The following is a 25511-nucleotide window of genomic DNA, read 5'->3' as shown; positions in this document are numbered from 1 at the left end:
AATCCAGAGGCCTCTCCCTCACTCCTCTAAAATGGCACTTTTAAGCTCCTCCTGTTTTCAGAGGTGTGCATGAACACATCACAGGTATCATCTGCTTATGTGTCTGCAAAGAAYAGAATATCAACGAAAGCGGACCTTCCCTCATCTCATTTGTGGTTAGTTATTTACACAGGGTATGCATAAAGAAGTTGAGACTTAGAATTATTTTTTTAGTGAGGGCACTTAACTATTAGTACTTAAAATAATGCAAAAAAGAGAAATCTTAATCACAGAACCTTAAAATACTTACAGTAATTTAAAGTATTACTTAGCATAAAAAATAATATTTAAGCTTCTGTCTCATCAGAGAGGAGAGGTCTCTGAGGCTGAGAAATAATACTTCTTGAGTAAGAAGCTCTCTCAGGCCAGTATCTTAGAGAACACCCCTAACATTCATTGGTTGTGCTGCTTTGCCRACTCTTCAGTTTGGGATCAGACACATCAATGATTTTTTTACAAAATAACTTGCTGGGGGTTTCCACTGGGGCTGCTTATCAAAACATCAGTGTGTGCTTACCAGCTGTAGCAGGGAGGGGAAGGAAGGGCAGCTGCTGGAGCCCTCCTTCCCAACAGGAACATGTACCGTAGCACAGAGTGTGACTTCAGAAAAATAACTGTCTGGGGCTTCTGTTACAGCAGCACCAGCTATCACTGCTCTGAAAACAGAGCTGCAGGCCTTTGATGTTTATGTTTTGCCCTAAAGTTTATGACTTTACAAAGTCTCTGACATTATCCATTTTTTGACACTGCTCTTGGCAAAGGGATGCCAAGTCACTGTCTCTGCAGTCTGGTAGAGTTCAATTCAATTTGATCATTACTGTAAGAAAGCAGATCAGCCCACTAAAGAAAGATCAACATTTTATGAYCATGTGAATCTGTAATTCAATGGAGCTGTAGCTCCGCTGCTTATAGGTTAGAAGGCTCAGTGCTGTGGAAAACAGCAATTTAAGCCAAGTTTTAAAATTCAGAGTATCTAACTGCAATTAGGATTATGGGCTTGGTGGTGGAGTAGAAAATACAAATATTAACTTATTTAAATAAACGTGGCGACTGGTATAAAGGAATAATGTTCCATTTTCTGTTCCTGTGATGACTCAGTCTTGACAAGTTGTTTTCCATAGTTCCCAAGGTAAAAGAAGCAGCTGCTTTTGGCCCTCACCTSGCACAGAGGAAAATTCCAGTGTCGAGACCAGAGCAAGAAGGTGGCTTATTTTTATTATACAATATTTATTTTCCTGTGTGTTGTATCTTTCAGTGACAACCTATGTTAGCCAGGTCAGAACCAGTTTAAAAGCCTTTGACATAAACCAAAGATTCTGTGAATATGTTAGAGGCAAAACCATCTGGCCAAACCATGCTACCAGTTCCAATGTCTCCTTTTCCAAGCATACTTTTCATGCATAGAAAGTTTCCCCACATTGGAACTTGACTCACTTGAATTTCACTTGAATAACTTCATAGTCATGAAAAAATAAAGTAGTTTCTTCTGTCTCTAAAATGAAAGCATGTTGCATAGCACACAGTAATCTTAAACAAACAAACGAGACAGATGTGCTGGTTGACATTTTTTTCCAATTTAGAAAGCAGTAGCTGCAAAAACAATGGATTTATATAGCAAAGCTCTCTAAATGCCATGTACTGCATGTCTCTGCTCATGATAAAGTGCATTAAAAGTACAAGAAGGATGCTCCTTTCTGAGGCAATTCAGATRGCTGACGTACTACTCTTAATCTGATCTGTCATGCTTGCATTGCACAGTGTTCCTTTGTGTGTGTAATGCTTTTCATCTGCACAGCCACCACGGCCATGGAATGCTCTGCCTGACACCCTTTTTCAGTGTGCTCTAAAGGTCAACTGATTTGGGTTATTCCCAGCTCCATGCAGTTGGAGTATCAGGTGCTGATGTAAGGGATTCTTCTCCTGGGAGGCCAGTTTCTCCCAATGGATAGAACTGGAACTTGAGCTGATTGCAGCTACAGCAGTGTAACAAATGGAGAGTGGAGAGCTCAAAAGCTGGCAGATCCCAAACAATTTCTGACGCTAGAGTTGAATATGAACACCTCCATGTATATTTGGGGATTTGCAGGCACTCGGTATACAGAAGTTACAGCAYATAAACTCATGTGCAGATGTGAGATTGGCAGTAAAAAGACACTGAGCTCAAGAAAGAATTACTCCATAAATGCTAACATTTTGCTTTTTTTGAGTTTCATCTAGGTCAGCACTATCTGAATTCTGATTATAAATAATTTTAGAATGATCTGTGCATTAATAACKGTATAAATAAAGAGCAAAAGGTTTTAACAAGACTTAGGATAYAGTGCTCCTATTATCTCTGCCAATTTTCTTTTTCAGTTGATTGCAGCTTCAGTCGAGGGGTATGTGACTGGAAACAAGATGCTGATGATGACTTTGACTGGAATCCTGCTGATCGAGAGAGAGGTATTTTAATATCTGTCATCTACATATGCTTTGATTTGATGGCTTACACCTCAAAAAAAAAATTAGAGGGGGGAAAACAGAATCCAGAATTTGCTTTTCTATCAGTGGGTTTTCTTTAAAAGAGGAAAGGAGGCAGAGGATGTTAGAAGTGGATATTGTTTCTTTGTAATATCTAGTAGCAAATGGTAATCAGCAACATATTTCAGCAAAAATAAATCAAAATGTAAGAAAAATTAATAGAACATAACTGTTCAGAATTCCCAACTACAAGGTGATCGAAACTTATGCAGCTACATGTTGTATCTCTCTGAGATTAGGACATTTAATCACACATCTGTTAATTGAGATGGATGTGGCAATGCWGTCACTCAGATGGCTTAGACATCACTGGGATAACTGCTCTGAAATCTCAGACTCTGAGAGACAAACTCAGAAAAAAAAACAAGGCCAATCAGGAACAATCAATACATGAACAGGTACCAACGGGAATCTGCTAAAACCTGAGAAAGAGCTCCCTGAGAGCAATGAAGGACTGCTGGGTGGGTGTACATAAAAAGGTGTGGCTCGATGAGTTTGTTTGAAAGGATATCTCTTGCCCTGTGACACAAGGAATGTTGCAGAAGTTGCTGCAGTAGTGATCAGTGGATCCTACAGATCCTGCAGGCTGCTTGCCCCAGTTCCTACAYGCACATTCTCTCCCTCTTCCCTCAGAATCTTTCCATGTTAGTCTTTTTTCACTAACCCTTCCTCTCCTGCTCCATATAATTCCCTAAATCCCTTCTCTACGCTATCAGTTCCAGGAAGACCTTACCCTGGCCTTATCCAGTCTCCCTGAAYTTACATCTGCTGATTATGACTTCATTTATGGGCCAAGATGTTTTATTCCTTTATAACTTTGTGTCTGTCTGTCACTTCATTGGTCTTCTGGGACTTGGGAAATAAGCTGTCAGTTCCCTTGTGAGTTTGTCATCAATGCAGAGRACAGTGAAGAGAATACTGAGCTAGCTCAAGTACTGAAATAATCTGACCACGGAGGCACAGCAGCATATTTCAGACTGTTGCATTTAAAAACAGATGGTTTTGCCTTTGAAAGATAGTGCAAGGAARAATGACTGTAATTGTCAGTGAAATATGAACTCATTCCCTCTGTAAACTGATCTGACTTCCAACAGTACAAGTTTATTCCTTGCAAAATACACTCCCTGCTGCTTTCCTCCAGTCTGATTTTAAATTATTCAAGCAAAYTAGCTTCAGCTTCCCCTTATTTTCTTAGCAAACATGTATTCAAATTGCTAATAAACAACTCAAATGCATTAAAGATGATTTTTTTTTTAAAAATTATTTTCTTTTTACAAGGTGATGGCTACTACATGGCAGTTCCAGCTTTTGTGGGACACAAGAAGGATATGGGGCGTCTAAAACTCCTCCTCACTGACCTCAAACCAAAGAGCAGCTACTGCTTGATTTTCAGTTATCGGATTGCTGGTGAGAAAGTAGGGAAGCTTCGAGTGTTCCTGGCAAACAAAAAAACTGCCCCTGTCTGGGAGGAGAGCAAAGGAAAAGATGAAAAATGGAGAACTGGAAAAATAGAGATATTGCAGGGGGCTGAAACGACTAACAGTGTAAGTACAACACAATTTATAAGCTAGTTACCATAACCAACAGGCCAATTTAATTTCCTAATCCTCAAGTATTCCAACGTTTCATAGGCACCAACAATCAAAAGGCTTATCTGAAATGGGAAACAGGAGCCCACAATTTAGGGGGCATAAAAATGATCACCTGATTGTAATTCAGAACTGAAGCACCTCAATTGATGCCAGCAATTCTGTCATTTTGTAAAAATAATGCATCACTTAATAMATTAACACAAATAATCAAAATCTGCCCTTAATACCTTACGCAACAGAAGCATACACACATTCCCGGAAAAATGAAAATTTTCCTTTTCATAGAAGAGGGTGCTCTCAAAGCACACTAAACCAGACCATTAGAGCAAAAGGAGACATCACGTACAATCAAGGCGGAGGCCATCACCTTAGGAGAGGGGCATTTCAACAGGGAACACTGTGCACTGATTTATGCCTGAAAACTGCCTCAATCAGGACTTCAGTGAGTTTCTCCTTGAAATCCTGGGGCCTGGTTTCTGTTTCTGCAATGGAACCTTTTCCGTGCTGTGTAAAGGCTTCTACTGTATAATTGAACACAGTGAATATAAAGAAAATGCAAGTCCTTTTCAAGGTACTTTGCACAGCTGGAATGATGAAGAGAAGCCCTTAAATAAATGAGAATCAGACTACAAAATAAAGCCCCAGACATCCTATGCATAAAAATAAATCTCTTCTTTATATATGGTAGATGTACTATACTCAATTCACACRAGAGAGTCTAAACATATTTGGTATACACACACAAAACCTGATGATTCAAATAGATCAAAAATGAACAGTTGCAATGTCTTCAATAAAKGAAATGCATCACATGCTGTGATGAAACTACATTATTATAAGAGGATTTCACTCGATTTGCATTTTTGTACAATAAAAATAAATAATCTTATTAAAGTAATCCATCTGGCATCATAAATCTCTGCAGAGATTTAAATCTAGTTCAAATAATGCACAAAAGCTTTAAAAATGGCAAAGAGTCAAGTTATTAAGTCCTGTGTTGTAATAAAATATTCTTCATATATAGCATTATAACTAACATTTGCTAAATGTTTGGATAAAYTGCATTTTCATTCTTAATACATATGTTTTCTTACAACAGGTCACTTTTGAATCAGAACGTGGGAAGGGTAAAACTGGAGAAATTGGAGTGGACAATGTTATACTAATTTCTGGTCTATGCCCAGAAGATASCTGATAATGGACATTTGAGTATACCAGATTTAATCCTATTTTTCACATTTGACTTATTAGTATTTTTGTAGTCCTCTCTTTATGAAAAAAAAAAAAAACCAACTATAAAATTGTGCCTTGAATCAAATGCAACAATGCAAACAGAAAAACTGATGTGCAAGATGCAGATTACAATTTTTTGTTAATTATTCTAATTCTACTACATACATTGAGTGTAATACTACTGTATTTTATAATTCAAGGTCGGGGTTTCTAAAGTRTTATTTGTCTAGCTCTTTGACAAATTCTACATGCTTTTATTTCTTAAAAATCTTCTCGAGGCTATTCTTAAGTCTTCTGTTTCCTTCCTTCTATTCTACAAGAACATAAAGCAGTATTTARGAGGATGTTACTACTTTTGGTGACATAATTAATTTCTTACTTAGTGGGTAGGTTGTTCCAAAAATCAGTATTCATCATCCTGTGTGCAGTAAGGCAATCAAACACAGAGCCAAGGTATTTGTTTATTTAAATATTAGTGCAAAGATGGGTGCTCGGTGGTAAATCCAGAAAGCCAGCATACCAAGCAGAAATGATGACCACTATTTATGCTGTTATTCTTGATATATTCCACTTATCTGTAYGTATTCAGTGTTTACTACTCTACTATTGCTGAGTTGTGCTGAGCTGGCTTCTTTTCTTAGGCAGCCTGGTAGTGCTCAGTGTTTACTATTGTATTATTGCTGAGCTGGCTTTGTTAATTYCTTTTTATCTTGCACACTCTTCTTCCAAAATTTTGTTACCCCTCTGGGTCTGTCATCTTTGAAGCATGTCAAGTCCTAAACTCTAATAAAAGCAATTCTRTTGACAAATAATTTGTCTTAGACATCAGGTGAATATTCATTTTATTGAACAAGTCAGAAGAAAGTGAGAAGCTTGACTTCCTTTCTGATGGAGCTAAGCAAGTTGTGAGTTGATTCATGTCTTTGAGGAATATTTTCATTACCAATAAAGTATGTGAAATACCTTTTTTGCCATCAGTGTCTTTGAGTCACACAAATCATTGTTAAGAAATTATCCCTTTACAGTTTTATAAGCATTAAGTGTTCATCATTAACAGATAAAGTTACCAACTGGCACAGAAAAACAAGTGCAAAAAGAATGACCCATTATTAATGTTTAAGAAACTTCACATAATGTTCTGACCTTCAGGAACAAAAGGCTCCTGCTGGATTGCAGGCCTACTTTACCCCATTAGAGGTGAGAAAGAATGATTTTCATTGTCCAGGAGACAGTATGACCTAGTAGCCACAGAATAAGGCTCCTCTTACACAATCAGAAAAAAAATAATCCTTGTTGTGAGTTCCTTCATGACCCTTCAAACACCAACAAAAGAGGTGAGGATTATCCACCAGCACCAGAAGCAGGAAGGTGAGCACAACTTTACTAGCACAGACCAGGAGCTGCCACCATTGCTGTATTTGCCTGTAAAAACAAGTGCATGTGTATGTACACACACATTTGAGAAGGGACCAGAATCCAGGTTGCATCTTTTCTGAAAGGAAGTCAAGTGACAATGCTGTGGAGGGCAAGAACATTATTTTTGTCTCGTGATCTCTGAGGAATGATCTGGATTCCAAGAGAACAGAGAAGCCCATGGAAAAGCCCTGGTTCAGGCAATGTTCAGTTCAATATGTGTGCATACATTTTCTTCTTGGTTAGCTCTGTGTATCCCCTTCCAGGCTTGTTTATTACTGTTTATTATTAGTGACTTTTTAATTTAGTTTTTGTATGAAGAAKGGGACATCCAAAATTATTAAGTACAATTTTGTAGTCTAACACTAAAGAATCTTGAAGAATTCAGCCTATATGAAACTGAGCTTTTTAACAACACTACACCAGTTCAAACACCTTGAATTGCACCTATGAAGCAAGTCAGGGATATTTGAGAGATTTCTTGTTGAAACAGTATTTTTGCACTGTGCACACAGTTGAGGAAAGGGTAAGCAAAGCTGAAATATCTGTAAAGTATACCATGGCTATGTAACTTGGAAATGATGGGTTTTTTGTTAGAACTGGCTTGTGTTACAAAACAGATATTCTGAGAAGTGTACATGGACTTCAGCTTTGACAGGTCAATCTCCTTCCTGGCGTCTTTGGAGTTGCTGAGGAAATTGCAGAAAAAGGACTTGGGAAAAGCAAACTCTTTAATCTTAAGGCAAAAACTCTGGGCACTTCAAAGTGAGGGCAAAGTTCCTTTGGTATCAAATTGGTTGCTGACTGGAATTGATCTCAGGATGCCTGAATAACCTGGTCACAATGAGGCAGAAAAGCGAAACAAGTATTTTCCTGGATTCACTCCTCCTTGTMTGACTGACGTTGAACTACTCTTACYGAAGATCAAGCAAAAGAAAGTTCAGTTTTACTTAACTAAAATTCTGCATCTAGCTTCAAACAGCAATAATTTACGCAGTGACTCTAAATACTAAGAAACCTAAGAATCATTACAGTCTTGAGCACTGCAGTGTAAGTGCAAATGATGATAGTGCTCCACATAGGAGCAAACTGAATCCACCTAAAAAAGCACAGCTGGGCATTTCTTGCATGGGCAGATACTGGGCATAAAAAAATAACTACTGCCTGTGGAAGGCATAATATCTAAAGAGTATTTATTTAATACACAAAGAACAGAGAGAAAAACACAACGAACATGTCTGATATGGAGATGATATTTATTGTCAGTTGAATTGTAGACCACTATGAATCATCACTGGGACAAATACTTTAGTGATAGAAATCCATCCAAAAGTCAAGACAAAAAGATTTTGCATTTCATGGAAAAAGTAAGAAAATTATTTGCATAGATCAGTACAAACTAACTGTAATAGCTGTGACAAGGCTTTCTGTAGTATATGCAGAAATGGCTTCCCATTAGTTTGCAATGGATCATCATACACAAGATAGTTTGCATCATAGCAGATCATAAAAATAATTCTAGCATAAGGCCTGAATTGCAAAACTGAAACCTTTTTTGTTGTGAATAAATTCAAAGATAACTTCTGCAGAAGCAACAAAATAAATCCATACTGTATGGACGGTCATATAAACCACATCAGTGCATCAGCAAATTAACTGGTATTGTTTGCAACACTCACTCTGAAGATGGAACTGCTAAGGGCAAAACCTACATGTTTCTCCTTCAGAMAAAAACAGTTAAAGGGCATTTTATGCCTGTAGTCATTAATGCCTCAAAATGTTCCTGACAGTTTTCCATTACTGTGAAATRTGAACTCCATTATCTGCTTAATTATTTTAGACAGCAAGGAAACTGCACTGGGAGTATCTGAGAAAGTTACAGYTATGCTGTAATCAAGTGTCTTGAACTTTGATAACATTATTTGTAACTCTTAAGTCTGATAACAGAGAGTATGCTGCCTACAAGTTAATGGAAAGAAAAGAGCTTCTAGATAATTGCCCAAATCTATACYGCATCCTTCAAAAGCTACTTMACAGATGTGATCRCTTAATCTGTTAAACAGATTAAGGTTTGAATCACTTTTCCTTCATCTGCCAAAAGAACTAACAGAGGCATTTCATTCTGACAACGGTGAATACGTGGAAATGCTGAGGCACGTTCCCAAAAGATGGCTATCTTTTAACCCGCAGTTGAAAGTCAGCTATGTTATATCTTAAAAAATTGTTCCCAAATGCAATTTTTCAGGATCACAAAGATCAAGATAACGAAGAGAGGTTTTCAATGACTGCTGCTCATATTTACTTCCTAATTGCTGTATTGTTAATGACAAGAGTCATTAAGACCAGTACACCTGCATGTACTGGAGGTACTGTAACTCATGACAATACATTGATGGACAGGTAAATAGCAATGAAGACTGAATAATAATTTACTTGGTCATATGTGCAACTGTTACATTAAAGCTCATCACAGCAGACCTGACTTCAAAGTTTGATTTCAACAAAATTAGACACGCATTCTCTCTGACCTTTCCCAGYTCTTCATGAAGGGCACATTACACAACTCTTGAGAGCACTGATTATTATTTTTTATTTGGGGAATACAAAGCTGGAGACTATTTAGCCTTCTGCGATTCAGTAAATTTTTTTTTAATATCCTGATACACTGTAAACCTCTCAATTTCTCAATATTTCTGTAATGTCTTACAGCAGTTTCTATTTCAGATATATTTCTGAGCAGAAACGTCTCTTTCAACAGATTTCAGAAATAATTTTAAAAGTGATCCTTTTGGATCCTCAGATTAAAGCTAACTTAAATCAGACATTTAGAATGTTTTATTAATTAATCTAAAATGAGAGGGAAATATTTCAAAGATAAACATTACGTAAAGTAATACAACATATGAAAAACAATGTATTTGATGCTGACAGAAATATGGTCTGAGTTAAAGGAAATAGCATGTCCCTACACTTGCCTTAAAACAGCATTTAATTATTTTTTTCATATGCTTTCTTTTATTTCCATGGAAAGAGAGTGCTTCTCCAACAAGGTGGATGGTTTGCAGGAGCACTAAATAGCTCCTCAGGTATGTTCTGACAGGGCCGAAGTCCAAGTTCCCCCTCAAATGATTCCCTTGAAGAGCTTGGGAGTCAAAATGTTCCAAGAATCACTTCCAGGAGGCACTTCACATGCAGAAACGCCAAGTTTTTATTGTGTAGAGGAGGAGGTGACATGTTAAATTTTCTGTTGCTTGTTCTTTAGGCAGACAATAGCAAAGTTAGCAGCTCATTCAGGAACGTGAAATCTTCTTCCACAGCTGACTGCCATGCTCCAGTGCTTTCTGCTGCTGTACAGCAAACACCAGTGTTTAACTTTGTTGCCCAAAATCTGTTTGCTGATCTGGGCACTTCTGGGGCACAGTCAGTAAATCTGACTGAGGCAGCTAAAGCAGACAGCCAGTCTGGTCCTCGGTTTCAGGCTGATAGCAGCTTAACATTAAATTCCTGGGTTTTGATTCACTGCAGGTGAATTACAATTATTGTAATCACTGTGTTTCGACTCACTGCAGTATTATACTTTCTTGCTATATTTGATATCTTAATTCATGGTATTTTTGTGTACTACATAAGGATTTGTCTTCCCACTTGAAAATGACTCAATTTAAAATTATACAATTGACAGAATTTATCTTTCTTTCTGGGTACTCTATAATCAATTTAAAATCAGACYTGCTGACAGGATAACCTTTAAACAAAGAAACCCTAAACAGAAGAAAGCTCTCTGGAAAGAATTACAGTGGACCATGAAATGAATGTCGKAGGTCCTGTTATGCCATGTTTATGAATACCTGCAGGGTCAGTGACTCTACCACCTCCTTGGGCAATCCATTCCAGCATCTAATGACCCTTTCTGTGAAGAAATTCTTCCTAATGTCCAACCTAAACCTCCTCTGGCAAAGCTTGAGGCTATGTCCTCTCATCCTGTCACCAGSGGCRTGGGAGAAGAGGCCGACCCACAAGTAGCTACAATCTCCTTTCAGGGAGTTGTAGAGACAGRTAAGGYCTCTCCTGAGCCTCMTTTTCTYCAGGCTAAACATCCCCAGCTCCYTCGGCYGCTCCTCMCAGGACYYGTKMTCCAGACCTTYCCCGGCTCCACTKCCCTGCTCTGGACACGCTGCAGCACCTGGACAGAGGTGTGGCTCCAGCGGTTCCGAGCACAGGGGCAGAATCGCTTCCCCGGTGCTGCTGGCCACGCTATCTCTGTTACACCGGGACGTGGTTTGTCTGCCCGGGGACACCACAGCGGCGCTGCCCGAGCCCGGTACCCGCCAGCGCTCCGGCAGCACTCCAGCAGCGGCGGGGCCAGCGCGCAGCCGCCCGGGCCACAGCGGCGCGGAGATGGCGGCGGAGCAGGAAGCGGGCGGGAGGCGCTGTGCCGGGCCCCGCTGCGGAGGTGAGGGCTCCGAGGCACGGGGCGTGCGGATCCAGCGCTCTGTGTTTCGCCGGGGGCAGCGGGAGTGCAGCTTCCCCGCCTCGGTGGTGCAGGGGAGCCGCTGCCCTCGCCTTGGCGCTGGCGGTGAGGTCGGGGGGGGAGTCGTAGGAGGCACGAACCGCTCAGCTGCTCCCTGCCCCGGTTTGCCCTTCGGTGCGGTCAAGCCCGGCTGGCTGAGGGGCCGGGGGGAACGGGGAGGAGCTGGAATAGCGCCCTGGGAAGCGGGAGGTTGGTAGGTAAGGCCGTGCCTGCTCCTGCCCTGGCTGTGCCTGCTTCTCCTGCCCTGGCTGTGCCTGTTTCTCCTGCCCTGGCTGTGCCTGTTTCTCCTGCCCTGGCTGTGCCTGTTTCTCCTGCCCTGGCTGTGCCAGGGGACTGAGGGGGGCTGGCATTTCGCCGCTAAGCGGGACAGCAGTGGGTCAAAATTAAGCTAGACGGGTCCTGGGGTGTGGAGGAAAAACGGGTGTGAGGAGCCAGGGGAGTTTTAGGTTGGACATTAGGAAGGATTTCTTTACAGGGTGATTAGATACTGGAATGGAGTGCCGAGGGAGGTGGTGGATTCACCTTCCCTGGGGTTAAGGAAATATTGGACGTGGCACTCAATACCGTGGTCTAGTACACAGAGGGGTGTTCGGTCACAGGTTGGATTCGGTGATCGCAGAGGTCTTTTCCAGCCTAATTGATGCTGTGATTCTGTGAAGTTTTAATGAAGGGTTTGGAGAAAAACCCACAGAGTTAGCGTGCCCGTGGCATTCTGCATCACAATCAGAGAGTGCACTGACCCACCTATTTCCTGGGAGCGACGGGAGGCAGATTTGCAGGCCGATCTCCCCCAGGTTTCGTGGGCTGTGACCGAGATGGAGGTTCCAGTGGTGATGCTCAGCCGCTGGTGTCGTGAGTCTGACCCCAAACCTCGGACAGACAACCTGTCACCTCTGGCTGACTTCAGCGCCGAGCGAATGGTAGCTGCTTCCAAATACACACGGCTGGGCTTCAGCTCCCAGCTGCTGTCACTACCCTTGTGATTTATATCAAAAGTAGCTGTAATTCCACTCACAGAAGAGGCTTACCTTTGAAATTCCAGGATGGGTGTCTGTGATGGTACTTTTATGGTAATTATTTGTGTATTTGTTATATTGGTCTCTATGCAGTACTGATGTCTTGAAATAAGACATATGCTGGCATAACTATAGAAAGGAGTTAGAGTTCACACTTCTAAATGTAGTATTATTTTAATACTTAAATATATAAAAATACATTTCATTCCAGTGTATTTCRTCTCTTATTTGAACCAGTACATCATGTGTCTTTGATCAAGACTCTCTCAAGAAATTATGTACTTTCACTTTTAAGTGTTCATGTTTTTAGCATGAGGAATTTTAGCAGGCACTAATATTATTTTGCAAATACCATTTGTTTATATCATACTCTTTATCCATTCAGGGTGGATGGCCTTTTCAGGAGCGTATATACTCTCTGGCATACAAAGGATTTATTTTTAAAGGAAAAAAGTTTTATAATTGTTCTGGGGAAAACCTGTAAAACAATAATAAAGTGATACTTAATCTATGTAGGGCCCTTGCAATGGAATGACAAATAGAAATAATACAGAGCCATGACTTAACTAACAAAATGAATGTAAGGCAGTGAAAATACAGTGTTCATCTGACAAATTATGTAGAGTTTACAGAAATTCATAAAGCATGTTTTTATAACTTTTATGTTACATTTTTRTATGAATTTGTCAGCATAGTTTTCCATGAAAAGACACACTGCAAACTGGACATTTACCTTTGCTTGTAGYGTGCTGGAATTGAAGTCCTTGCTAGCTCTATATGAATAAGAGTAATTTTTAAAGCTATTTAAAGCTTAAAACATGCAAGGATGTGTGCTCAGGAGAAATAATTGCTTATTTCTCTCAAAAATTATTAATATTTTCTTTCTAAACTATTAAGTAAACAAATATCCTTTGGATGGATATGTCCTAAGTTTTTTTTTTACTTACTGAGTTAGGCTTCTGTCTTCAAGACAGTCTGTTTTCTTTGACATTTGTGTCAATGCAGAAACTCACTGAAAGAAGGAAGCGTGGCCCACTTTAGGAAAGCTTTCTTTGGACTGAGGTCTGGGTCTCAAATCGATACATCTGCAAGAGGATATAAACAGTATTTTTAGAGACTGAAAAACAGGTGGACACACAAAAAAGTCCGAGGAGATCTCTCACTTAAAAGCCAACATTAAACCTGCACCTTACAACATGTTCTTCTTTTCAGTARGTTTAAAAAGTGCTAATTCATTCTATTTAGGTAAACGAACAAGAAGTTTAAGATGAAATTACAAGACAGTGAGGAAAGCTGCAATGCGAGGAATGAACATGAATGGTAACATCTTTATAGGTAAACAGGGAAAGAATTGACAGTCTTTTGTAGTTATGATAGAGCATGTAAAACTGAATTTTTTTCAAGTACTGGCCCTTGGAGCCATGTTTTGCACAATAGCATAACCCTTTCTTTTCAAAAAGTATAAACTCTTAATCATTTTGTCTGTGGTGGAAAGATGGGAAGACTAGAGTCCTACAGGTTTAAAAGAAATTCAGAATCGTTCCCATTTTTTTACTTTAGGAGCATTAGTGTATATGCCAATCTCAGTGTATTGGGAATTTGGAATTATGATTTCCCAGTGTTTGGAGGACAATGTTATGAATGCTTCTTGTGCACAGACATTGAGTAGAGAGAGCAGAGCAGCTGAGTGATACAACCTCGATGGTGTTGAGAGAGCACTCAAACATTTAATGAGCTGAAACTGTTAAGTGTATAAGACAACACAGTTAATGCATGTTGAAGAAACTGGCTTCTACTTGGAGATGTCGCAGCCTTCCTGAAACTGGCTGGCTTGCTGTCCAAAGTGATTGGAAATGTGAACTTTTGCATCCCTCCAGGTGAACAGTTTAGGAGACTAAACTGTATTAAATAAAAGTAATTTAATAAATGTTGGCACAAATCTGCTTAGATCACATTAGTAGTACCATGTTTCTTGGGTGAGGAAGAATCTTCATAGAATCCAATTGCTGTGGAAAAATAGTGAAACATTGTTCATATTGTCAGATTTAACAATAGATTTTTTGTTCTGAAATCTGTTACTGTTGGAAAAATGTRAATGTTAGGAAATGAAGCAGTAATTTTAAAATGTGCAAAAAGATTTTTTTCACACTGAAGTTTTAGTTCAGCATTGAGGCTGGTGATGTTACAGGAGTGATAATAGCATTTTCTGCTTGATTGAGCTGAAGTTTTGTTCTTTATGATAGAGACATGTTAGGAAATTGCCAGATGTGTTTCTAACAAGCTTGGATTTTGTGCAGATGATAAGCTACACTCTTTAGCTTGCAGGAGACTGTTAATATATAATTGCAAAAATTATTGTATGATTTGTGAAAAATTGTATGCAGTTGCAACAGAAAGCCTGAATCCCATGATAAACTTTCATGTAGCAGGTCAGCTTAATTAGTGCAAAATATGTATGTCACAGTCTGTGTCTCTTTTGTAGCTACGTAGCATTGTCATGTTTGAGTCATCTGCTTAAGTTTCATTCAATACACTTCTTTTTCTATGTATTTGTCATTTGAGGCCAGAATGGGAATTCATGTTTAAAAATGTGCCCTGTGTGTCAAAAGCCTGACTTTAGACCTGCTTGCAGCCCCAGCTAGTACCTCATACTGACAAGTAGTGAAAAGTGGCTGATAGAAAAAGGGATTCCTCTGCCAGTTTTGACAAAGCTTTGTCATGAAAATTTGAAAAACCAGAGAGCCCCATGGAATAGTTCTGTGGCGTTGTGCCCAAACTAGGAAACAGATTTATAGTTAGTTGATATTGAAAAATAATCTGGTTGTAGATTAGAGAAACCCCACAGGTGTTTCTTTATGTGAAATAGTACAAATTTTAAAGCAAATAGACACCCACATTATTTATACATCATTACCAATTAAAATGTTAGTTACAAATCTCTCAGAACGATATATACATTTAATTATTTCCCCATTGAATCGTAATGTTTAATGATGTATCATGAGTSTGTATAACTGTCCTATTGTGGAACAGATTAGCTAATACCTCCACTTGACACTTGTAATCTGTAACTTGTTGTAAGTAARTTCTGTAATTTTTTTAACTCCTTAAAATTATTTTATTAACAAGGTCAATGATATCAATAGAAATAAAGATTTTGTAACGGTGCAATAATGCATTACTTGTAATATTTTCAGTGTTTCAAATAGTTGGCTACTTAAATCAAAAGAAAAATTCCCATGGTTAAGGAAGACAGGATATAGGATATAAGCTAAAATATTTTCCAGTGTGAATAAATAAAATTGTAAATTAAATTATTAAATTGAGCCATTAGCAAGGTAGTGTCTCTGCTGGGATACATATCCTCTCTAGCATCAGCTGAGCATCCTAGGACCCAAAACAGCTGTAGCTGTTCAATCTAAAGAATTTTCTCATTTAGTTTTTGCCAAGAAACAAGTCAAGGTTTAATTTGTCTGATGTAGCTGTAATATCTTGAACCTTTCCATGAGCTCTGGCTTACATRCTGATGTCAAATGAAGCCAGTGGTTAAGCAGTCTGCAAAGGACAACAGCTTTTCTTATCTCATTAAGTCCATGCATGTTTGATCTTATTAGAAAAATCTGCTGACAACTCTGCATTGGGGTTGATCCCTGAGGCTTGAGAATTTCATTATGCACTCTATTGATTGTTTTATGTTGTTTTTTTAAAAGAAAATAAGAATTCTCTTTTAATTAAAAATAGAGGATATAGGAGAATCAAGTCCAAATGCRGATTAAAAATTGGTYTTGTAGAAGAGGCTACTCARTGCCTCTTCTCATGAATGTGATCTCTGCCATCTCTCTGTAATTAAAGCAGTCACTGATGTGAAAGATGCAGAACAAAACTACTTCTCCTTAGTAGTACTGTGTACTGCWTCTGGATCTGTGAGTGAGAGGTAACTCTTGGTCAGTGAGGTGTCAGTGGTTAATGACATCTGGAAATTATACTGTTGTATTGCCTCGGTTTTCATTCGTGTGGCTATTTCAAGATGAACTTCCATCTAACTCTGATTTTTTTACGTGTGGGAGGCAGTCCTGTGGAGAGGCAGGAAAAGATCTGATTTTTGCCAAGATGAAATGAAAGCGCCAGTAAATGGTTTCTTGATGACATCATTGATATTTGCCCTCCCAGTGTAGATAGGATGARGAGATGTTTTTGGAGTTGGAGGTTGGCTGTGAGAATTCTCTGATTTCTRCTTGGACTCTTGAGTTTAAAATAGTTTGATAATTTTTATTGTTTATATGGAATTTAGGTTGCTCAGAGTAAGCTGATGTCTCCAAGACTGTGCTATGCACCATCTCTGCAATAGCCTTAACATGTTTTAATACAACTTTGGCAGAAAATTTATTCCATCATGTCATGGTTTAACCATGACAGCCATGGTTTAACCAGCAGCCATGCCCAATGGAGCCACTCACTCATGGCCCCAGCAGCAGGATCGGGGAGAGAATCAAAAGAATAAAAATAGGAAACTCATAAGTTGAGATGAATGTCATTTAATAGGAAAGGCAAAAGCCACACACATAAGCAAAGCAAAACCAGGAATTGATTCACTGCTTCCCATGGGCCGGCAGGTTTTCAGCCATCCCCAGAATAGCAGGGACCCACCATGTCTAACAGTGACTTGGGAAGACAAACTCCATCACTCCAAATGTCCCCCACTTCTTTCTTCTGCCCACTTTGCATACTGAGCATGATGTCCAATGGTCTGGAATGTCCCTTTGGTCAGTTGGGGTGACCTGTCCTGGCTGTATCTCCTACCAATCTCCCAGGCACCCCCAGCGTCCTGTCCAGTGTGGCACAGGGAAAGGCAGAAAAGGTCTTGGCTCTGTATGAGCCCTGCTCAGCAATAACAAAAACGTTTCTATTTTATCAACCTGTGTTCAGTGYAAATCCAGAACACAGCCCCATACCAGCCACTGTGAAGGARATGAACCATATCCCAGCTAAAACCAGCACACACTGYTAGGAGTACTTTACTTCTGATCCTTGTCTGGGCTGTGGTCTGGAATTTTTTCCGACCGCATAAAATTTCTTGGGAGAAAAGCTCACCTACCTTGGAGGTTGGGATGAGGGAGAAGAGGACCAGTGTTCACCCTTCCAAAACAATCATATGCACTTGCTTGGATGCATTCTGAGTTTGTCTTGGTTTTTCAGAGTTTAGAYAAGATAGGCTATGGCTTTGCAGGAGATAGGTGTAAAGCAAAGACAAGGCATTTACCCCAAATGCTTTTGGAGAGGGCAATGTATTTTCCTGGGGACTGAATTTGACTTAGCAGCAAGTGTCTCAGGCTGGCGTAGTTTGGTGGGTTTTTTTTTTTTTTAGTGGGGTTTTTTTGTGTTTTGTTTTGTTTGTTGGTTTTCTCTTCCTTAGTAATTTTACTGTTTAAAAATATTCTGATTCAACTTGGTATTATTACAGGATGGCCATATTTTAAACCTGAGGTAGCCTGATCTTTTCTTTTTTGGAAGCAAACTGGCTTACAAGGTTTTTATTGATTATCATTTCTCCTTGTACACACAAGTGACTCATTATACCGCACAGTCAGAGTGAGRGCTCGTAATGATTTGGCAAGAAAGTGCCTCATCAGCACAGCATTACAGTCTCATTGTAAATACAAGCCTTGTAACCTTCAGTGTACACTTGGAATTCAAACAGGTGTTCTCATGCATATATGGAAAGTCRTGGTGGTCAGGTGAAGTCTCTGGTGACTGGTAAAAGGGAATTACCACTTCCGTTTTTAAAAAGAGGAGAAAGAAAGATCCAGGGAACTACAGATCAGTGAGTCTCACCTCTGTGCCTAGGAARAGCCTCCTAGAAGGTGTGCTAAGGCACATAAAAGACAGGAAGGTAATTCAAGGTAGCTAACATGGYTTTAGTAAGGGCAGGTCCTGCCTGACCAATGTAATGATGATGGAGTGACAGCAAGGGTTGACAAGGGGGGAAGGCTGACCAATGTTATCTATCTAGACTTCTGTAAGACCTTTAATATGACATGACATCCTTTTATCTGTGGATGGTGTTCTTTAAGGCCCATTMCAGTCCAAGCCATTCTGTGATTCTGTGATTGTCATTGCTAAACTGAAATGCCTTGTGAAGTTGTGGGAGAGATAAGGATGTTTGTTTTTTACTGCRCAAAATTGTGACACTGTAATTTGTACTTTCTTTTTCTTACAGCTCTACCTTAACAAAGATGCATGATTCATTTCGTAACTTAAGAGGAAAATTAGTCTTTCTCGGCTTTCTTGTCTCTTGGGATTAGGAACACAACAGAACAATGCTGACTGAGTTCGATTCAGTTAATTTTATAAATATTTGCTCAGCAGCATTTGTCAAATTACATTAAATCAGGTAGAAAAGCGGTCAAATTCCGAATTAAAAAAATATGAAAGAGCAATGGACGGACAATAACTGTATAAGGGATGCACCCTTTCCTCCTGTCTGTATCCCAACAYCTATGAATTCAAATGGTTTATTTGTCAAAATTAGGCAAATATGTATCATAAAATTGTGAAGTCTTCTAAAGGTCATTTCATCTTTTTTCTTCACAGGCTGGGGATRTTTTATGCACATTGCAAAAGATTCTATGGGTTTGCTGTGCCACAGCTCCCTCAAGTGGTAGAARAATTTTCCATTTGGAATTGCAGCTTGATTTCTGTGAAACACCAGCATTCTCTTCAAAAGATTTTAGGGCTTCTCCCAACTTAGTGTTCTGTCTGATTTATAAYAGAAACCTCAGAGTTCAAAGAACAGGAGTCTGAGCAGGAAAGAACTCGAGCTTGCTATACGTGGGTTCTCAGTGATCTTTGGCTAGAAAATGCACTGCAGTATTACTAATGCATCAGGAATTTCAAGTTTCTCCCTATAAGAAAGCACAAAACATGTTTTCTACAGTTGTCTGACATAATCATGTTGTGCTTTGATTAGAAAAGAAACAGTACTTGATATTCAGACTTAATATGAAAATGCAGGTGCATGTGCATGCGTATGCAGGATCCTCAGTATTAATGAGCTTTGCTTCATCATGTGAAAGAAACCAGTGGTAGTAAAATGAACTGTTGGATTACTTTACATGTTCCTTATGAGTTCAGGAATCTCTGTTTAATTTCTGTTTATTTGAAACAAYGGTCTGTGTCAACCTTGGTGATAAATGTGGTCCTTACTTAATTTATAGGGCAACAAATGTACAAACATTTTATTGTTTTCACCACGCTTCCTTTTAATTTGGAAACGGAGRTGAAATTTATGCTTGAGTAGTTAGKGTAATATTTCGGTAGTTAGCRTAATATTTCAGAATTATRTATTGCTTTTCACCTTGAAGGATTTTAAAATCTTTTTGCAGACTAGATACACACAACAAAGCCAGGACCATTCCAAGAATGTTTTCCCTGCAGAAACCTCTCTGATATGATTATTACCTTTTTTCAGTGTTTTTTTTTTCTGCTGTCTCTTTGTCATGCTTCTCCCATTTACCAGTGAATATCCTTCTCCTTAAAATTCACCATTTCACCATTCACACCATTTAATTACTTTTTCTTTTAGTTTTTACCTATATTTGCTTGTTACATTTGAAGGGAGTCACTYAGTCCTACCTCTTTGCTATAATTTGTACATGTTGAGAAAAGCATTCCYTTAGAAGTGACTGCACTTAAATGTTCTTTTTAGTATGGTGATGCATAGGGTTCTAMTGAAGTGTGTGAAAACTGCATCCTGTTGCTCTGATTTTGAAAGTTGTTGATAATCAGTTTCTGTAATTGCCRTTATGGAGGTTTTGCAGGACTTCAAAATCTAAGACTAGTGTTTAAATACAGCTTAAAGGAATGCTGAGAGCATTCACTGTGGGGGTGGATTGGTCTTTCTGTACGAAAAAGTGAAGTCATAGGCACTCYGTYCTTTTCTTTTGTGGARCACTGAGCTGCTACCTAAAGTTTGAACTTGTTTCTGTCATGCAAAAGACAGGTTAGCTGTTTRTAGAAACAACAGAGTGTGCAAATTACCCAGACATATCTCTTGTCCCTTCTCCACCTCTATTGTCAGGAGTGTTTATCATRGGAACAGTGGTGCTGCAAGAGCCCTGCTTAGGAGCTCCTTCCAATATGGATGTGTATAGATAGCCTTGTGAGTTTTTCTGGAGTAGAATTAGGATGTATGCAATTGCAGACAAAACACTGATTTTGTGAAGAAACTTAGAAGACTAACTGTAGAAAAGAGGAACACAACACTTAAAACACATTCATTTCTGCATTCTGCATTTAATTCTCCTTTACAGCAACTAGAAGAATTATGTTAATAGTATAAACATTTTTTTTACATGTAAATTTGCAGTAACAATGCACTGAGCATTTTTTTGGTCAAAGGGCTTGATGAAAAGGAATCAAAAGGAAATACTATTGAAACCATGAGATTCTGCATTCTGAAGACCCCTTTTGATTTTCCTTTATGTGGAAGAATATATGGGAGCATGTTTTAATAATCCTACAACTGCAAGAAAATATAGAGGGATCTGTCTTTAACCTTTGAGAATTTTCAAAATTTGTAGATATTATGTTTTGAAACTGTTTTGCAGATGTCACTGTTTCTGAGCTGCTTCATCTTGATAATCCATCTGTAATATGATGCCAGAGCTAGCRAGGGAAAGGGCAGTGGTGGGAGCTCAGATAAAGGTCACTACTCCAACTTGCTTCTCTGATAGCTRTAAGGAGAAACTTTGAAAGAGATGTAGCATGATCTCTTGTACAGCAAGTGAAAAGCTGAGGGTCATGTAGGAACCAGAATGGTGTTTTGGGCTTCGGTACACCATTTCAAGGAAATGGGGCAAACCCAGTGATACATGAAAATAAAATAGTGTAACACTATTCAGCTGTTTTGCTGTTAAAACAGCAAAAAATGAAGCCTTGTGTGAATATACAGAAGATTAATTAATGTCATAAATGCAGGAAAGGTGATGACTTTTTTTTTTTTGTTTTCAGGTTTTAAAATGTCTGATCAGAAAAATATTGTACACAGAACTCATTGTATTGAAAAACTTCTGTCTGAGAACAATTTTCAAGATATTGAGGATCACCTTAAAGAACTTGAAGATGTTGATATGACTGTAGAATGTCTTCAGGGAACAGAAGTTACCAARGCTGTATACAGAGTGCTCAAGAGCTGCCCTTCAGGAGTGTTGAAAAAGAAAGCAAAGCAGTTATTATCAAGGTGGAAAACACTTTACAAGATTAACTGTGCTCAGTCAGTGCAAGTTAAAAAGTCAGTTTCTATGTGTGGGAAAGAGGAAATTGAGCATCTCAGTGTAGGTACTAAAAAGCAGTTGCTGTCTGAAGGACCACGTCAGCAGGAAACATTAGATGGTACTAGTTCCAACATTTTGGTCCCATCAGAAACTGTTAAAAACATGGTATGTAACAATGCAGAAGGCAGTRTGAATCAGCATTCTTCTTTTGAGGAACAACACACTGCTCATGAAGATTCTAAATCTGTTGTTAGTGAAGCAAGYATGCAGCAGGATCTGATGAGAGCTCTGAGGTGTAAATGTGTGGATCTTCTTTATAAAGCCTTGATTGGTTCTGCCAAGGAAGAAGAAGAAGAAGCTGTTAAATGGCTAGAATTAGCTAAAGAAATTGAAGAACATATTTTTGCTCTTCATGCTAAAAATGATAAAAAGTATAAAAATTGCATCAGAAGTAAGATCTCTAACCTGAAGAACCCTAAAAGCTGCCACTTAAAACATAACCTTTTTTCAGGAACTTTGAGCCCAAAAGCTTTTGCTGAGATGACAGTGATGGAAATGGCRAGTGATGAACTGAAACAGCTCAGGGCTCTGTACACAAAATCATCCGTTCAGGAGCATCAGCTTCCACAGGTTATTAATGGCACACAGACAAACAAAATAAAGTGCAGGCGCTGTGAAAAATTTGATTGCACTGTCACTATGATTGCCAGAGGAACTCTATTTCTWCCAGCTTGGGTGCGAAACACAAATCCAGATGAACAAATGTTGACTTACGTTATTTGTAATGAATGTGGAGAACAGTGGTATCACAGCAGATGGAATTGTTTGTAATGCTATCCCACTTTAATGAGTAGTTTGGAAACATGGGTAGGAGAACATACCTCTGTTGAAACTCTGTAATTTTAAATTCTGTATTGTTCTTTTATGTTTTCAGTGGCAGTGGGTGCTGCCACTGAAAAACTGCAAAATCAGCTTAAAATAAACATGATAATGTATTTTTAAAGATGACTTAAATGAATCTTACATTTTTTTAAAGTAATGTAAATATGTAAAGAAATAAAAGGGTAAAGGGAAAAATGGTTACTCTGTATTTGAGTGARATATTTGCTAGTAAATCCATTAAAAATATTCTTGTGTGCATTGCAGAATGTTCAGTGTGGATTCAGGCATAATTAGATCACTTTTTGCAAGTAAGTGTTGGATTATTAAGTTGGTTTGAGAGGTGCTTTCTAACAGGGAATAAAGAAACAAAAAAATGGAGCATTAAAGGGGGAGAAAGCAGCTAGCAAACAAAAGCAAAAATGAAATTCTGCTTTAGTTTTTTTTTAGCTATTGGAAGGAAAACAGAACTTGTGACAGTCTATCAGTATGCAGGCCAGATTTACAATGTGTAAATTTACAATGCAGTAGCTGTGTCCAGCTACTGCAAGGAAATTAATGCAGGATCAGACAATGGATTATTTCAGAAAATTAGGTAAATATATTATTTGATTTATGTTTATTTAATAAATAAAATTAATAGGTGCTAATAACTTTTTGAGTGGATATCCTCTCTGCACCTGGAACATCTGTCCTGAACTGAGAAAATTAATGTTTTATATAGCACGGGTTACCCACAAACCAGTGAGTAGAAGGAAATCGAATAGCAGAAATTTTTATAAATATTTTTGTTCAAGAGTCAACAGGATTCTGACTGTTTGTTTACCAGAAATGTTTATTTTGTCACTAAAGTAAGAGACCTCTATATTTTACAAATGCCCAGCAGGCATTTTGCGCTTCAAGGTTAAAATATATCGGCAGAGCAGAGAAACTTGCTAAGTGTTTGCTGGAGGAATTGAAAACAGTTTTGCACCCATCTGGMACACAGCTGATGCTAGTCAGATCCTCTGGGCCGAGCTGCATGACCTCTCAGAGAGAGGAGTTGGGGACAGAAGATGAGGAAACAGCTGCTGGTGARCTAAAAGCCAGCCAGGACTGAAAGACAGGCCTTTGCTGTATATGGGGAAAATGATGTGTAACCTGATGTTGCAAAGAGACACTTAAACTATTCTACTGTAAGARAGAAGAAAACTCTTTCAATTCTGTGAAGTGTTAATAGTTAACTTTCAGTGGCATTACTTAGATTTTTATCATGTAAAAACGTGTGCTTTAGGGRAATTGCACTGTAAAATGCACATTAAAGCTTTAGGCCAGACCCCCAGTGTTGAGCTGTGTAACCAAGCAGTTACTGTCTGGCCTTCCTTCCCAGCCCTTGTGTGCTGGAATTAWTGCTTACAAGTAGTCCTGCTTGTTTAAGTGGGAATACTTTTGTGTAAAGTATTATTGTTAGCTTTCAATGAAACTACAGAAAAGCAAACACTCCCGTGTCAGTGGTTCACAGTAAGCACAGGATTGTGTACAGTCATTTTGAAGGTCATGGTCCTGTTGAGGAGAGCTTTATGCCAGCACTGTGCTGTGTCAGAACACCATGTAGCAGAAGACTTTATTTTAGCAGTGAGCARCTTATAAATAATTTCTGCCTGCAGTTGGTTTTGAAGTCATTCCAGTAATGTAGAGCTCATCCAAGTTTTATCTTGGCAAAGGGAAATGTTACAAGGCATGGAGGGTGTTTCTGACAATATATTTCAAGGGTAAAATTTGTATCTGTAACAGTAACTACATTTGTAATGTAACAGGCAACATCATTTTCTTTTGAAGTCACCATTACCAAATGTGTAGTGCTGAGCTATATCTACAGATCCTTATTTACTGAGCAGCTAAGAAAATGTAAAAAGCAGCTCATCAAGCCTGCCCCAATGCAATTTGAATGACCTGAGCCAGCTGCAGCAAGAGGGTCATTTCGTTCTAGCCTTTCACATCTTCTAAAACATGGAAATCATAAAATCCAGATATTAACAAGTGCAGTTGCAGTTTGTGCTATAGAAACYGTAAAGTTAGTAACTGCAAATAGTCATCAAATGCATTATAATCATGTCACTTATAAAACTATCCCTTAACTTCTCTTTCAAACTGAAAAGTCAGAATTCAGGGCAAGTCCTTGCACCCTTGAAGTTGTAAACTGAGCATTTTAAAGTAGTTTTCCATGGTAATAGATTGTATATAGGCATTCCTCCATCACTTTCCTTCCCAATGACAATTGAAGAACCCAAGATCTGGCTTTGCAGCAAATCCAGTTTAGGTATTAAAAGATGAGAATATATTAGGTAAATTTTGTGAAATCCAGTAATCATGAAAAGAGTTTCTATTCTATTGAAAGAGATGTAGCCTTTAGCCTTTTTTCAGGAGTTACCTAGTCTAAGCTGCTAGCTGCTGATTTGAGATACACATAGTTTTTAGTATTACCTAAAAACCAGGCACAAAATATACAGCCAGGCTGCTTGTCCAGATAGTAGTCTGGAACAAGGACGAGATCTGGGACTACTAGCAGGAAAAAAAAAAAAAAAATGAAGAAGATATTGGGAGGCAGGGAGAGTGAACTGGGCTTTATTAAGTATGCTGAGGACACAAATCTCTAGGAAATGAGGCTTTGTTGTTCCAGGGCTGGTGAAAAAGCTCWTCTAGGTTCAGCTTCACTTTATGGTTGGTTCATGCTGAAAAAGGTGCTGCCACAACTTCACATTAACAGAGAAATGTATACAAAATCATCAATTATTGTAATATCTTCTTGATCATCTTATACTTTTGATTATTTTCACCTAGCACAGTTCTTTACCAATTTGGCCATTTTTTTTATCTGCATTTGTATCTGATGCTCATTACTTGACATCTGCTTTCTACTAAATATTTCATGTGTGGCAGCACTCACTGCTATATGAGAATAGTCTACAGCCATGAAATGCCAAGTATKAGAGATGGTCATTCAAGTAAATSATTGCTCTTATCTAAATAGGTGTGG

The 25511-nt window shown here is 38.6% G+C and overlaps 2 protein-coding genes across 5 annotated transcripts in view; both read left to right on the top strand.

The window, feature by feature from the left end:
* The window catches only part of EGFL6 (EGF like domain multiple 6), a 30038-nt gene extending 23842 nt beyond the window's left edge, over positions 1–6196 (top strand). For 2 of the 3 annotated variants that reach the window (XM_057389299.1, XM_057389171.1), the window contains 4 exons: positions 1161–1241; positions 2395–2481; positions 3838–4103; positions 5251–6196. In XM_057389299.1, the coding sequence (XP_057245282.1) occupies positions 1161–1241; positions 2395–2481; positions 3838–4103; positions 5251–5346 (530 nt within the window). In that variant the 3' untranslated portion in view covers positions 5347–6196. The remainder of the gene's footprint in view (positions 1–1160; positions 1242–2394; positions 2482–3837; positions 4104–5250) is intronic. The other variant, XM_057389232.1, reaches the window with a different exon arrangement.
* A 4998-nt stretch (positions 6197–11194) lies between these two features.
* On the top strand, positions 11195–24972 carry TCEANC (transcription elongation factor A N-terminal and central domain containing). Of its 2 annotated transcripts, none has more exons than XM_057389003.1 (2): positions 11195–11250; positions 21354–24972. In XM_057389003.1, the coding sequence occupies exons 1-2, from the start codon at positions 11196–11198 to the stop codon at positions 22445–22447; spliced, it is 1149 nt and encodes a 382-aa protein (XP_057244986.1). In that variant the 5' UTR covers position 11195; the 3' UTR covers positions 22448–24972. The 2 variants fall into 2 exon arrangements, with proteins under 2 accessions (XP_057244986.1, XP_057245056.1); XM_057389073.1 differs by lacking the exon at positions 11195–11250 and adding an exon at positions 11471–11525.
* The last annotated feature ends 539 nt before the right edge of the window (positions 24973–25511 follow it).

This window comes from Malurus melanocephalus, unplaced genomic scaffold (assembly GCF_030028575.1).
Source record: "Malurus melanocephalus ecotype Western Australia unplaced genomic scaffold, MMel_1.1 scaffold_1, whole genome shotgun sequence".
Lineage (NCBI taxonomy): Eukaryota > Metazoa > Chordata > Aves > Passeriformes > Maluridae > Malurus > Malurus melanocephalus.
Note: the sequence above shows the minus strand (reverse complement) of the source record. Positions and strands in the feature narration are given on the sequence as shown.